The sequence below is a fragment of the Microchirus variegatus genome (assembly GCF_963457635.1).
Source record: "Microchirus variegatus genome assembly, chromosome: 19".
Lineage (NCBI taxonomy): Eukaryota > Metazoa > Chordata > Actinopteri > Pleuronectiformes > Soleidae > Microchirus > Microchirus variegatus.
Window position 1 is genome coordinate 5,197,945 of NC_139820.1, and position 13,781 is coordinate 5,211,725.

The following is a 13,781-nucleotide window of genomic DNA, read 5'->3' on the forward strand; positions in this document are numbered from 1 at the left end:
TAGCCAGTGAGCTATGATTGTGCAGTAAAATCAGATTTTGTGATAAAACATTACCAGTAGTAAACAATCAAAACACTTTCCTGAATGAATTGAATGAATATTTCAGGCATCTCTGGATGCTGGTAAATTGGATATCAGGGCTTCCTCGAAGCTGCTTCCACGGATGAAAACCGCAAAACGATGTGCACTGTCGAGTTAGTTTCCTTGTGGTCGTGTGAACGGGTATTGCAGCCGATGAGTGAAACTTTCTATGGTGTTACTATCCCCTCTTGCTTTGGTCTCTCTTCGGCTTGGGCAATCAAGATTGCTACTGACACCACAACGCAAATGCGCTGATGTCACATTGACAAGCTCCATACACTTGTTTTCACCTGTGTTTAGGGGTTTATTTGCACTTTAAACACTTTATTTCCAGCATTTCCAGCTAATGAGCAAGTTAAATGGAGACGATCTTTAAGCTTGCCAACAAATTCTTCTGATCTCTTATCTTCTGACATTTCAAAGATCCTCGAACATCACATCCAAAAAGTTAAGCAGGACCTGGGCCCCTTGTTCCAGTGGATGATCCGCATTGTATGTCCTCATGCTTGGGGTAAGTTGTGTCACTTAACAATGATCAATGGGCAATATAAAATACAATGACATTGGAAGGAAGAATTCCTTCTTAGTTACTTCTCACCTCTGGCAAATGTCACAAAAAATGTTGTGGTTGTGTGTCACATTGGTACATTTTTTTCTGACTAATGACAATAAAACTGCTCAGTCTGGTTGCATTTCAGCACATGAGCTCCACAGAGGCAGAACACCATGGCTCTGAACATCGCTGGTGTGGTTGCAGTTGTTGTGTTTTACATCTTAATCCTGGTCACGGGGATTTTAGCTGCCCGAAAGGCCAAGAAGGCTGAGAAGACCAGCAGAGGAAACAGGACTGAAGTGATCCTGCTTGGAGACAGAAATATTAACTTGGTGGTTGGGATTTTCACCATGACTGGTACGTAGATCAGTGGGTTTGACTTGATCATGATCTGGTATTGTAATCATAAAAGCTTCTTTTTAATGATGTCATAACAAGACATTATATTCTCTTAACCAATGTGATTTTGATTTGTTGTGTTTCTTGCTGTGTTGTGTGATTTTTCTGCAGCTACATGGGTGGGAGGTGGTTTTATCCTCGGTGTGACTCAGGCAGTTTACACTCCTAAGATGGGCTTGATCTGGGCTCTAATGCCTGTACAACAAGCTATATCCTTCATACTGGGTAAGACTGATGATCTAGAAATTCTAAAATCAGTTATTTTGATCATATCAGACACATAATTCACCACAACAGCTGCTCTAATAACCTTTAAGAGCAGCTTAGATATGTGCCTCCAAGTCAACTGACCTCTGCCAGTGGGTACCACTGGCTTAATTCCACACCGTACCTTAGTTAGTGTTTATGTTTTAAAACTACCTTCACAGCATTTGCTACGTTATTGATTGAGTAATTAATATATACAGTAATTATATTGAATATCTCACCCACTGCACAAGGTGGTCTCTTCTTTGCCAAGCCAATGAGGGACAAGAAGTACGTCACCATGATGGACCCATTCCAGATAAAGTACGGCAACGTACTGAGTGCTTCTCTGGTGCTGCCTTCTCTGATCATAGATGTGCTGTGGGTGGCGTGCACTCTTCTTGGCTTAGGTAAACACACCTACATGACAAATTAAAAACACTGGTAATAATATACTATGACAGTAACCACTTTGTCTGGAACAACCAGACATCTTGAGTTAAATGGGGCAAACAATTGCTGTCAGTTCAGAATGAGGAACTTAACAAATGGCGCCCGTTGTGGTCATTTTTAGCTTTTAAACTCTATTTGTCTGTTTGTGATTTTCCCAACAGGATTAACCATGAGTGTGATCCTGGACTTGCCCTTTGCTTATTCTGTGTGCATCTCAGCAGCTGTGGCCATTATCTACACTTTGTTAGGAGGCCTTTACTCTGTGGCCTTCACTGACATCATCCAGCTTAGTCTCATTTTTTTTAGTTTGGTGAGTCTACAGTAGCACATGTGTTCAAGACACACTATTTATTATCTACAGTGGTGTTTCCCATACTTTCTGTAAATTATTGTGAACTAAAATCACTATAATCAATCTTCACAAGACGATCTCTACTTGTGTTAACAGTGGCTGTGCGTCCCCTTCCTTCTACTCAACGACACGTCTTTAAACATCGCAGAGACAGCTTTCAACAACATACTTCGTGAACCCTGGGTTGGCACTCTGGAGATAGACATGGTCTGGAAGTGGATTGATGACTTTTTATTGATGGTAAGATGAATATTCATCGTCATCAGTTGCAAACCACTTTCACATATAGGGCATGAACTTTCTATGTATTTTTACTAGTTCTTTATTGAAGAACAAGTGTCAAGTCAAGTAAGTAGTGAGGCAATACTTAATTTACTCATAACCGCACCATCCTTACACACGTTCCGCACTGAAAAATCAATTGGGCCCATAACAGAAGCTTGTGGTACACCACAAAGTGTGACATAATCTCCTCAATCTGAACAAGCAACAATGAACTAACGTTCAATACACTCTATACATTGTTAATGTGGTAAACGACTATTCTAGGTGCAAACATCTGTTTTTTAATGGAATATGTACATAGGTGTATAGAGGCCCATTTCCAGCAACCATCTCTCCAGTGTTCTAATGGTACATTGTGTTTGTTAATCACGTTAGAAGTCTATTGGATGATTAGAAAACCCTTGTGCGATTATGTTAGCACAGGTGAACAGTTTTGCTGTTTTTTTGACGAAAGCAATGTTTGAAGGGCAAAAATATTATTTTGGATAAAAATCATATATATATACGTTTATATATATATATATATATACGTTTATATATATATATATATATATATATATATATATATATAAATATACACATATAAATATATATACACACATATATATATATATAATATACACATACATATATACAAACACACGCACATATATACAGATATATATGTATATATATAATACATATACTTGCCACATTCTCTCGTCTTCCCTTTCTCCAGTCATTTGGCAGTCTTGCATATCAGTGCTTCCACCAGAGGACGCTGTCTGCCTCCTCATCACGGACAGCCCAGTTAACCTGCTATGCTGCTGCCTTTATGATCTTCATACTGGGAATTCCTCCAGCCTTAATCGGGGCTGTCGCTGCCTCCACAGGTGGGAATTACACTCGAGAGATGACAGACCTTTAACACAGAGAAATTAGACATTTTTCGTGGCAGACATTTTAACAGGTCACAGTTGAAAAAAGCACAGGCATAAATAACTATGGTCGAGTTTCAGGGTACATGCAGGCTCACTGTCACACTGTCCTGAATACTTTAATTGAACCAGTGCCAACTGGAACCTGCATTAGATGATATAACCCACAGACCAGGGCTATTCAACTGAAATTTCCGGAGGGCCAGCTTTTCTGAAGGCTGTCCAGCCAGTGGGCCGGTCAACCCCTGTACTACTATTTTGTGTTGCATGTACAATAAACGGATACAAAATGTATACAAAATGTATACAAAATGTTATACATTATTTAGCACTTATTTATTAAAAGGGCTGCTAGTTCTGTGCAAAAAAGGTAAGTAACAAAACCGCCGACATTCGCTTATAGTGCAAAAAGGTAACAGTTACAGTACCACCAACATTCACACTCTTACAAAATTAGAGATAACAATATAAACAACATTAAGGTGCAATGGCCACTACAGGCTATTTTGGCAGAAATATAAGTAACAGTACCAATAATATTCAGGTACAATAGCTACAGATGGCGATTAGTGCAAACGATAAAAGTTACAGTACCAACAAAACACAGGTACCGCTACAGTTGGCTCATAATGCAAAATATTCTGGTACATACATAGGCTGCCTACAATTACAGCTGTACTAGTATTTGCCAAAAAGGGACACAAAGTGTCACAAAGTGCCAGAAATTGCCAAATTGCTTGAAGGGCCAGTTCTGGCCCCCGGGCCTTAAGTTGAATAGCCTTGCCAAAGACTGTGCATATAAATGGATGTTGCAAAATTGACTCTTCATGTGAAGCTTTAACTTTTTTTGAAACTGTTCGTTCATAGACCAGGCACCTGCTGTCAATCACACTGGTGTCCACTCATGTGCCATTGTTTATTGTCTATTTTCCTCTAAATGGAAGCATCATTTACAAAACTGATATCAGAGGAGCCAAAACTAGACATTGAGACAGTCTGTGTTTTTTCCATACATGCACCAACAGACTTCTATGGCAAAACCTTTAAATGACAAGATACCCAATGTTTTTGTTAATTGTTGTTAAGGATGTTCATGTTTCAAAAGCTGAACCGTCATATCTCTTGTCCAGACTGGAACCTGACGATGTATGGCTCTCCATCTCCTTATGAACGTGGTGAGCACTCCATGGTCCTTCCTCTGACTCTGCAGTACCTCACTCCATCGTTCATCTCAATCATTGGAATTGGAGCCATCGCTGCAGCCGTCATGTCCTCCACGGACTCAGGCCTGTTATCGGCAACTTCTGTTTTCTCATCAAACATCTACAAGAACATTCTGCGCAAACAGGTGAGGACTGCAGGACACTGCTGGTGGCAGCAGCTCAGTGGCACATGGTCTGTAGAGATGCTTTCTGGGGCTGATTGCTGTAAATCCGTAGAGGGGACTTGTGTAAAATATTTACCACAGCACCCTTTATCTTTAAAAGTGATTACACTAAATCTTGTTTTGGAAAGCACAGTGACATGAATGAATATAATGACATCTCATTTTCTGTGTCCCCAGGCATCAGATCGTGAAATGCAGTGGGTGATTCGGATCACTGTCGTGGTTGTGGGTGTCGTTGGAACATCCATAACGTTCTTCACTAAAAGCGTCCTCCTTCTCTGGATTCTTGGAGCAGACATTGCCTACACCCTTGTGTTACCCCAAATGGTTTCTGTGCTCTTCTTCAAAGTGACAAATGGGTACGGTGCTGTGGTGGGTTACATTGTAGGGCTGATTTTGAGGATTCTGTTAGGAGAGAACGCTGTAGGTCTTCCTGTAGTTATTTGCCTTCCCGGTTGCACACAGGAGGACGGTGTCTACGTCCAAAAGTTTGCGGTCAGAACATTCTCCATGCTTTGTACTCAGATAACCATCATAGCCTTTTCTGCACTGGCTTTGGTCCTGTTCAACAAGGGCCTGCTGCCTGAAAGATGGGACATTTTCAAAGTAAAGCGTAACAATGCTGTACCACCAGGAGATGCTGTCACTCAGAACCTCAAAGATGGAGCTGGAAGTGATGCTGAATGTGATGACAATGGAGACGGACTTCCCTTAGAGCCCATGTTGTAGGTTGGATAACCATTTATCTTTCCCTTTCATAAGTTGCTGGTATTGCTGAATTTTAGTTTGATATGAATATTTTTTTCTTGACACTTCAAGTAGATAAAAAAAAAGTGCCATTTATGTTCACATATAGTGTTTTAAGAACTGTTTGCTGACTCTGAAGTGAAGGCAAGGCACACGTGTTTGTATAATTTTCACACAGCTCACTACTGTTCGCTTTTTTTAAGGCTCAACATTTCCAGGCACCACTGGAATATTTGGCCTGAGGATTGTCCCTAAGCAGTAAGGTAGAATCTGCTTGCCCATCATCCCCTTAACAGGAATCCATTGAACAGTGCCTGTGTTCTTAAATTGTTAGTGCCCCTGCACGATATTTGTCTATTTACTTTACTTTTATATTTCAATGTTTGTTTTGTAACTGCTTTTCTTATCATCTGGTTGAATAAAGGTTGAATGGAAACATAAATGTGTCACCGGGAGGGCAGACCAAGACATTTGAGAAGGTCCCCACGACAACAATTGGTTGTATTCTGTATTTTATCCTGTGAGTGAGCAAAAGTGACCAATAGGGAACAGTATAGCCAACAGCATAAGCAGTCTTAGTCTGGTATTTGCTAGCACTGCTGACTGCTTGCTAGGACGCGAACAAAATCCTACGAAAAATGTCCATAAAGATGGTTCTAGTCCACCCAAAATGCAATATGTGGCACAAAGATTTCAATCGATCCGGCCTGGTAGGTGAGCCAGGGCAAAAAGATAAGCTAACTTTTATTCCAGTCTGGCCAGGCAAATTGAAAATAGTTTTAGCAAGGCCTACCCAAAGTCCAATATCACTGATGGTGTCAATCTGTGCCATTAGGTCAGGCCTGCAGCTGAGGAGTTACCTTTAACGGAAAGGCCAGTGGGTGGCAGAACTGGCAGATTTTCATTTTACAATTAAATACCGCCCTGGCCAAGGCTCAAACCCAGCAGTCCAGTGTCACTTGGCCACTCCTACTGACGACAATCTAAGATTGAGTATTTCAACTCACGAGAGTCATGGAGTATGGCAGAGTGGTGGTCAATATGCGTGACCAGTACACAGACACTACTTATGGTCTGGTCAATAAAAGGGCACACCAAAATGTGGACTTTTGTCTCTTGTCAATATGCCACAGATGTCACAATACATGAGGGTGCGTGCCATTGGCATGGCGAGTGCTGGGTTGAGCGTTACAGCTGTGGCAACACAACTGAATGTGCATCATTCAACTGGCCGCCATATTTACCAGACATGTCACCTATCAAACACCTTTGGGATGTTCTGGATAGGCGTGTCCACCAGCGGGTTACAGTTCCCCAGAACGGCTATCAACTTCAAGTGGCTCTGCAGGAGGAATGGGACAACATCCCCCAGGCCATGATCAACAACCTGGTGATGTCCATGCGTCGCCGGTGTACCGCTCTGCGTGAGGCTAATGGTGGACACACACGTTATTGTTATTGAAGTTTGTGAACTTGGATCATCGACCCCCATTGTGTTCTTCCTGCCATTACTCCAGGACTTTTGTTTTGAAATTTATCCTAATGCTCGCAAACTAAAGCCACTTTATTGATAAGGTTATACTGTTATTTTTGGATAGTTATTCTGTTTTGTCACATAACTATAACTACAAGTATTTCTTTGTGCGTTTATATTTTTGTTGCGTTTACAGAATTGTTAATATTACAATAATACTCAAACAGTATACATTGTGAGAAGAGAGTCATATATATAATACCTAATATCATATTTAATCTTTGAATCACTTTCAAGATTTCAATGTTTGATAAAGAAAATAAAACTTAATTTAATGGGGTCAATAACTTTACATTTGATTGGAACGTTGGTGTTCCTTCCCATAATGATTTTTGGACAGACTACACTAAGAGATGAAATGCTGAGACTGCTATATTATGATGGGCTCATCCTGTAATGCTAATATATTTGACGATCTCTATGTGTGTTAACAGTGGAGATAGACATGGTCTGGAAGTGGATTGATGACTTCTTAATGCTGGTAAGCTGAATATTCATCATCAGCAATAAACCACTTTAATTTACAGGGCATGAGCATTCATCCTTTCCATCAGTTGATGTTACTGCACTTGTTGAGATACGATGTCTTTCTCAAATATGTTTTGATCCATTTCTCTCTACGTTGTTACTTGGTAAACTCAAGATAAAGCTTGTTGCCTCGCTAGGCTGAGCCTTCACGTCGGCCTTCATCGTCCTCATCATTTTCTCCACAACAAAACCAAGAAAGGAAGCACATGGATGGCAACCGGTATCTTCATGTGTGTCCATGAAGATATCGGGTGCCAATAGAAAACATTCTGTTACATGAAAATAAATCTGCAAGCATTCCAGTGCTCGTTTCTGGTAACTCGAGAACTGGAGGGAAGAGGGAAAATGTAATTTGCTCCTTGTCCACCTTTGATCCAGTTTGCCAAGGCTACAAATTGCAGGGGATTTTGTCTTTCATCTGCCTTTGATCAGAGAAAGGCAGATCATGCATAGTTTCTGTGTCCATTCAGTTTCAGTGGGGAGACGGGTTGGAACTGCAGTGTGCAACTTTTGGTGGCATGATTATTCTGCCTCCGTTTGGTCTTTATGAAGCAAAACAATGCAACATTGCTTGTTTGCTGTGTCTTTCAACTGAAAACAGGCTCTGCCAGGTAAAACTATCACACCTGACTGAAAAAACAACAGACTAATTAAATGCGAGTGTGAGGGTTAATCCACACTGAGGAAACTTAATACACCCACACATTATGTTGGTCAGTTGGGCCCTCCCATTGTCCCTTTCCTCTGACACAAAATCACTTTTATCAGATGACGAAATGGGAGACATGGTGTGCAGTGATTTGGACATGCCCTTGTTCAAATCTGAGTGTGTGGCTTCACTTTTTAGCTCGTATATTAACATGGCCCTTCCTTCATGGGACTTATGGGAGTTGGTGATGGATGGCAGACGTGTCAGATCCGAGTTCAGCAGTTTGCTGTCCTCCGTTGTTAAGAATATTGTGGATGTGATCAGCACAGCGGTTTTCCAGGTGGTGAAGCCACAGGTTATTTCCCACTCAGGTTTAAGAAACAGGAACCATAATTACAGATATGTGACAGAGGAGGATATCCTTGCCAGCTTTGACACAGCTTTCCACCTTGGCCTGGAAACAGCGCTGGGACTCAGAGTGAAACATTCTTATATCACAGACAAGATGCTGCAGTTGTTAGCAGCCGAGGTGACAAGTATTCTCAACCAGTTGCTAGACTCGGAGGAGCGAGACGACGGTGAGCCGAAATTGTGTTACATGCACACAAGAGAAATGGTTGAACTTCTAGCGTTCATGCTAATGTTAGCTGAAAAACATCCCGAGTCGCGTCATAGCCAAGATGCACCAAAAGATGCCAAGTCACGTGACAGCCAGGATGCGCCAGAAAATCCCAAGTCATGTGACAGCCAGCCAGATCAGACCGAGTCCTGTGAGAGCCAACCAGAACATCCCGAGTCATGCGACAGCCAACCAGAACAACCCGAGTCATGCAACAGCCAAGATGCACCAGAACATACCGAGTCATGTGACAGCCAACCAGAACAGACCGAGTCATGTGAAAGCCAACCAGAACATCCCGAATCCTGTGACAGCCAACCAGAACATCACGAGTCATGTGACAGCCAACCAGAGCATCCCGAGTCATGTGACAGCCAACCAGTACATCCCGACAGCCAAGGATCTGCCGGGACCGAGTCCCATTCGCAGAACTCCGAGGATTCTGACTCCGAGACGTTGCTACAGCGAGACTGGTCCTTTGTTGTGGTGTTTTGCTCAAACTTACTGATCCACATTCTAGACTCGAATGCCTTGATATATGACGTGGACTTCTTTGGGATCATAGTGCGACTGGGAGAGAGAACTGTGGGGGAATTGGGGCCAAAGCTCCCAAAAAACATCAAAAAGGTCCAAATTGCTGTTTATAAGACGCTGTGTTCCGAGTATGGATCTGCAAATGCTCTGCTGGCTGCCATGTTCAGTGACACTAACTTTGAGGATAAGGTGTACTGGGTTTTAAAAGAAGAAGTGCAAAAGCCAGAACCAGTCAGCTTTCTGGATAAAATGAGGAGTCTTTTCAAAAAACGGACCGGCAGAGTTTATCCAAAGTGCACCGTCAGTGACCACCAGGACTCCATCAACCACGAGACTGGATCAACACCATCGTCTTCCAGGAAACAGAAGCCACCAGTCAACGTCAGGAAGTTCTTGTCCATAGCCAGATTTTTTAAGAAGCCTTGAATGGATGGAAGAAAATAAACATCCTCAGGGTAAATATATTTGTTGATCAGCCTGAAAAATAAACTAATGGACATAATCTGTTGATGTTGTTGCCTTTATTGTTACTTTTCAACTAAATTTGATTAATTTCACTTTGAGACCTACGATGTTAGTCCCAGTATTATTACCTTTTATATTTAAAAAAAGATTCTTAACTTGAACCAGGGGCATTTAAAAAGAGTTTGGGGATCCCGGGAAAATGGGTCCTGGGTGGGGCGGCCATAGACCAAACCCCAATGCCATCCGATCTGTGCCAACTGTCTCATAGTCTGCCTATCCCAGCCTTTACTTGTTTCCCTGAAACAGAAACCTAATGCTCAGAGGAAACAAAACCATGACTCAGCAGTTAGTTGCTCCCTTTAAGTTCAATCAAATGACAAACACATTTTTTATCCATTTGACACACACAAGTATAACTCGAACAAATCCTGCAAACAAGCCCATTGTCTTCCGTGTGGACGATAGAAGAGGCCTGCAGTTCTTTCAACATAAAATGATCACGTTTATACAATATAATTATCATGTTTATACAACATAGTATATACTGATCCAAAAAAATTATTCCTGTTCCACTGGGACAGCAATATGCTTCCACACTAATGAAACTCCAGATAGATTCAGTCCATCCAGAAACTACAGTTTATATGATACTTTATTTATTACTAATATTTTGAAGTTTATGGATATTGATAAGTGTGTGGGTGTGTAGGACCGTCTGTGGTATAAACAGTGATTTTTTTTTCCAGTACTAGCATAATTTTAGATTAAGGTTCTGGTAAACTGGACTGATGTTTGAGATTAGAGATTAGGTTTTTCCAAATGACTGGAGTGTCCTTACAAGAACAGCTGCACAAACCTGTGTGTGTGTGTGTGTGTGTGGACATTATAATGTTATCAATCTTCCAACAGAACATCTTTGTCATTTTACTGAAGTTAAAGGGCGTAACTGAGTCGTGGTTTCGTTTTTTTTCTCTCTGAGCGTTAGGTTTCCGTTTCAGGGGAAACGAGAGTTACGGGACAGAACGCGCGACGGAAGTTCGCACGCGAAGGCAGGCTGTGTTTTGCTCACGGGCCAAAACAAAGCCAAGATGCGGCTTATTTCGAACAGAAGTGTTTTCTTCCACTTCCTCTCGGGTGTGTGCTCTGGTGTCACCGCTGAGCTCCGTGGAGTGGACAGTGTTTGCGCTCAGTTCGCCTCGCCACGCTCTGCCCCTGCAGCGAACTCGCGTCGTTCGCGCGACGTGTCGCAACGCCCTTATAAAAGCGTCTCCCCTCCTCATCCAAACCACTGCTGCACAAGCTACTGCTGACAACAGAGATTCCTCTAATCCAACTACAAGCAGACGAGCTGATCAGAGGCAAGGAAACAGCTGAGAATGAGGTGAATTCATGCAATTATTTCTTCTTATTATTATTATTTTTATTACTATTTCTATTATTATCATCATCATCAATAAGAATATCAGAGGTGTTGTCAGTGATATTAGGAATGGGGGAAAAAATACAAATAAAAAATGTGCAATATAGAATAAGATATTAAGAATAGCGGGAAGGTGTCACAGTGCAACTGAATATTAAAAGCCTCTCTAAATAAATGTGTTTTGAGTTTACTTTAAAAAAAATCCCAGGTCAGTAACTGAACGCAGGGTTAGTAGACATATCGGTAGTATATTTAAGTTCTGCCAATAAATAAAGGATAAATGTAAAATTGCCACTCTCTCTCCACATAGTGACAATGTTTTTATGTCATTAATCTCCACCAGTGCTGCACAGAGTGAAACTACGCTGGAGGCCAAACTGAAGAAGCTGCAGTGTCACTTCACCTGGGATCTGGGTGGCAACAAGTCCAAACTTTTACAACTCGGCGAGAAGCTGCAGGACATCGGAACTGATGAGGGAAACTGTTGGCTGGGCCACATTTACAACCTGCAGGGCTACGTCCACTTCCAGCTGGGAACCAGTGAAGCCAAGGAGGAAGCCAGGAGTTTCTTCAGCAAGGCTACAGAAGCTCTAAACCAAACAAGAAAAGCAGACAGGGGTCCATGGCTGCTAGTGAACTATGGGAATCTGGCTTGGCTGCACCATCTCCAAGGTGAGGAAGCAGAGAGTCGGGCTTACCTGTCAAAGGTCACTGCCCTGATGGAAGAATTCCCATCTCCATCACAGGACGAGCCGCACCCAGAGATCTGCGCTGAAAAAGCCTGGACTCTGCTGAAGTTCAGCAAAGAACAAAAGGTGCTGGCGGGCGAATACTTCCAGAAAGCCATCAGGATGCAGCCAGACATGGTGGAGTGGCAGACCAGCCATCTGATAGGGTTGGCCAATACTCATAAGCACAATGAGAACGAACTAGAGGCGGACTTCATGGAGAGAATGCAGAATGCCAAGGAACAGGATCCAGAGAACCTGTACCTTGCTGCTGCGTACCTTAAGCAGTGTGCCAGCAGAGGAGAAGATGTTAGAGATGAAGTAAGTGAGTTGGCAACAAATATTTTGAGAAATCCTGTCAGCAGCTACAGCGGAGTCAAAGTAATACTACGCATTTACAGAAGCTACGACTCGTTTGACGAGGCTACAGCTTTGGCAGAGGAGGCTCTCCAAAACCATCCAGATGAACGTTATCTGAAAAGATGCCTTGCACTCTGTTACAAATGGAAGATCAATTCAAGGGACAGTCGCCCATCACAGCAAATGATCGACGAAGCAATCAGTCTCCACAAGCAGGTGATTTCTCTTTACCCACATTCTTCCTTTGTAAAGAGAATGGACCTTGCAAACGTGTACGCAAAGTCCGCTCACGGCGTGCATGAAGCCGAGGACATTTACCGGGAGTTGCTAAGACGTGACCTGCAACCTGCAGACAAGCAGGTCCTTTACAACATCTATGCAAAATTTCTAAACTTTGATCGACATGACCGCAACAGATCAGTAGATTATCACATGAAGGCGGCGAGGATCCCGGATGAGTCGTTCTACCGACAGAACAGCATAAAAGCTCTGGAGAAGATCAGAGACAGAGGCAGGGATCGAAGGTGCCGTGAAATAGCGCAGTTTCTGGACGGACTGTAAACGCCACAGTAATCGCCGTGACATCACTTTAACAGCTCAGTAGATGCTGATGTCATGTTGTTTGAACCGCTTTTAGATACTGGGATTATAACAATTATAATAGCTTGAGTGTTCTACAAATATCAATCTTTAATCATCTGACATTTATCTCTATAATAGTAAAAAAAAAATTGGTAATAGTTTATTAATTATATGCATTTAAATGTTTCATTGAATGCTGCTTGCACATCACACACACACACATATATACATGTATACATATATATACGTATATACATGTATACATATGTATATGTATTCATATATACATATGTATACATATATACAGATATATACAGATATACGTACATCTGTATATATATGTATATACACATGTATATACGTCGTATATAGATATATATACGTATATACAAATATACACACATATACACAAATACATAAACATATATATATATATACACACATATATACACACATACATACACACACATTGTTGATTATCAAACAACGCACACAATGCACTTAAATCTGCACTATGTTTTTGAGAAGTAAAAAAAAGTCTTTGTTTATTGCTTTATTTGTGGTGGAATCTGAATAAAGTTTTTAATCTTAATATTTTCTATATAGAGATTTATTTTGCATGAACAAACTGACAGGACTTTGGTCTTTCGTCTTTCTTCTTATTAAAAACAACAACTGAATTCAACATCGTTAGTAAATCATTTGTCATGAACATAATAAAAAAAAAAAATAATAACCATAAACACAACTCAAAACGATATGCGGGTCTGTCGCTAATTTAAAAAATCTCAAAAAGACTTACGTGTTTCTATCCAGCTATGGCGTCATAGTGTCATCACTTTCCAAGATGGCGATATTAGCGTAGCTACTGCTAGCAGAAGGGGGGACTGTTGGAGAGAAACGGATACAGGCTCCATTCTCTTTCCTTGGCGTGTATTGATG

At 41.5% G+C, this 13,781-nt stretch overlaps 2 protein-coding genes across 2 annotated transcripts; both read left to right on the plus strand.

Moving 5' to 3' along the window:
* Positions 1 to 807: 807 nt before the first annotated feature.
* Positions 808 to 5,402, plus strand: LOC310940638 (high affinity choline transporter 1-like; the record flags this gene model as incomplete). The annotated part of the gene is made up of 8 exons (XM_083905627.1): positions 808 to 991; positions 1,145 to 1,258; positions 1,534 to 1,689; positions 1,894 to 2,042; positions 2,181 to 2,324; positions 3,088 to 3,241; positions 4,417 to 4,634; positions 4,851 to 5,402. The coding sequence occupies 8 exons, from the start codon at positions 808 to 810 to the stop codon at positions 5,400 to 5,402; spliced, it is 1,671 nt and encodes a 556-aa protein (XP_083761753.1).
* Positions 5,403 to 11,045: 5,643 nt separating this feature from the next.
* Positions 11,046 to 13,431, plus strand: LOC310940900 (interferon-induced protein with tetratricopeptide repeats 5-like). Its single transcript, XM_083905949.1, has 2 exons — positions 11,046 to 11,130; positions 11,513 to 13,431. Exons 1-2 carry the CDS (start codon positions 11,126 to 11,128, stop codon positions 12,816 to 12,818), a joined length of 1,311 nt encoding a protein of 436 aa, XP_083762075.1. The 5' UTR covers positions 11,046 to 11,125; the 3' UTR covers positions 12,819 to 13,431.
* The last annotated feature ends 350 nt before the right edge of the window (positions 13,432 to 13,781 follow it).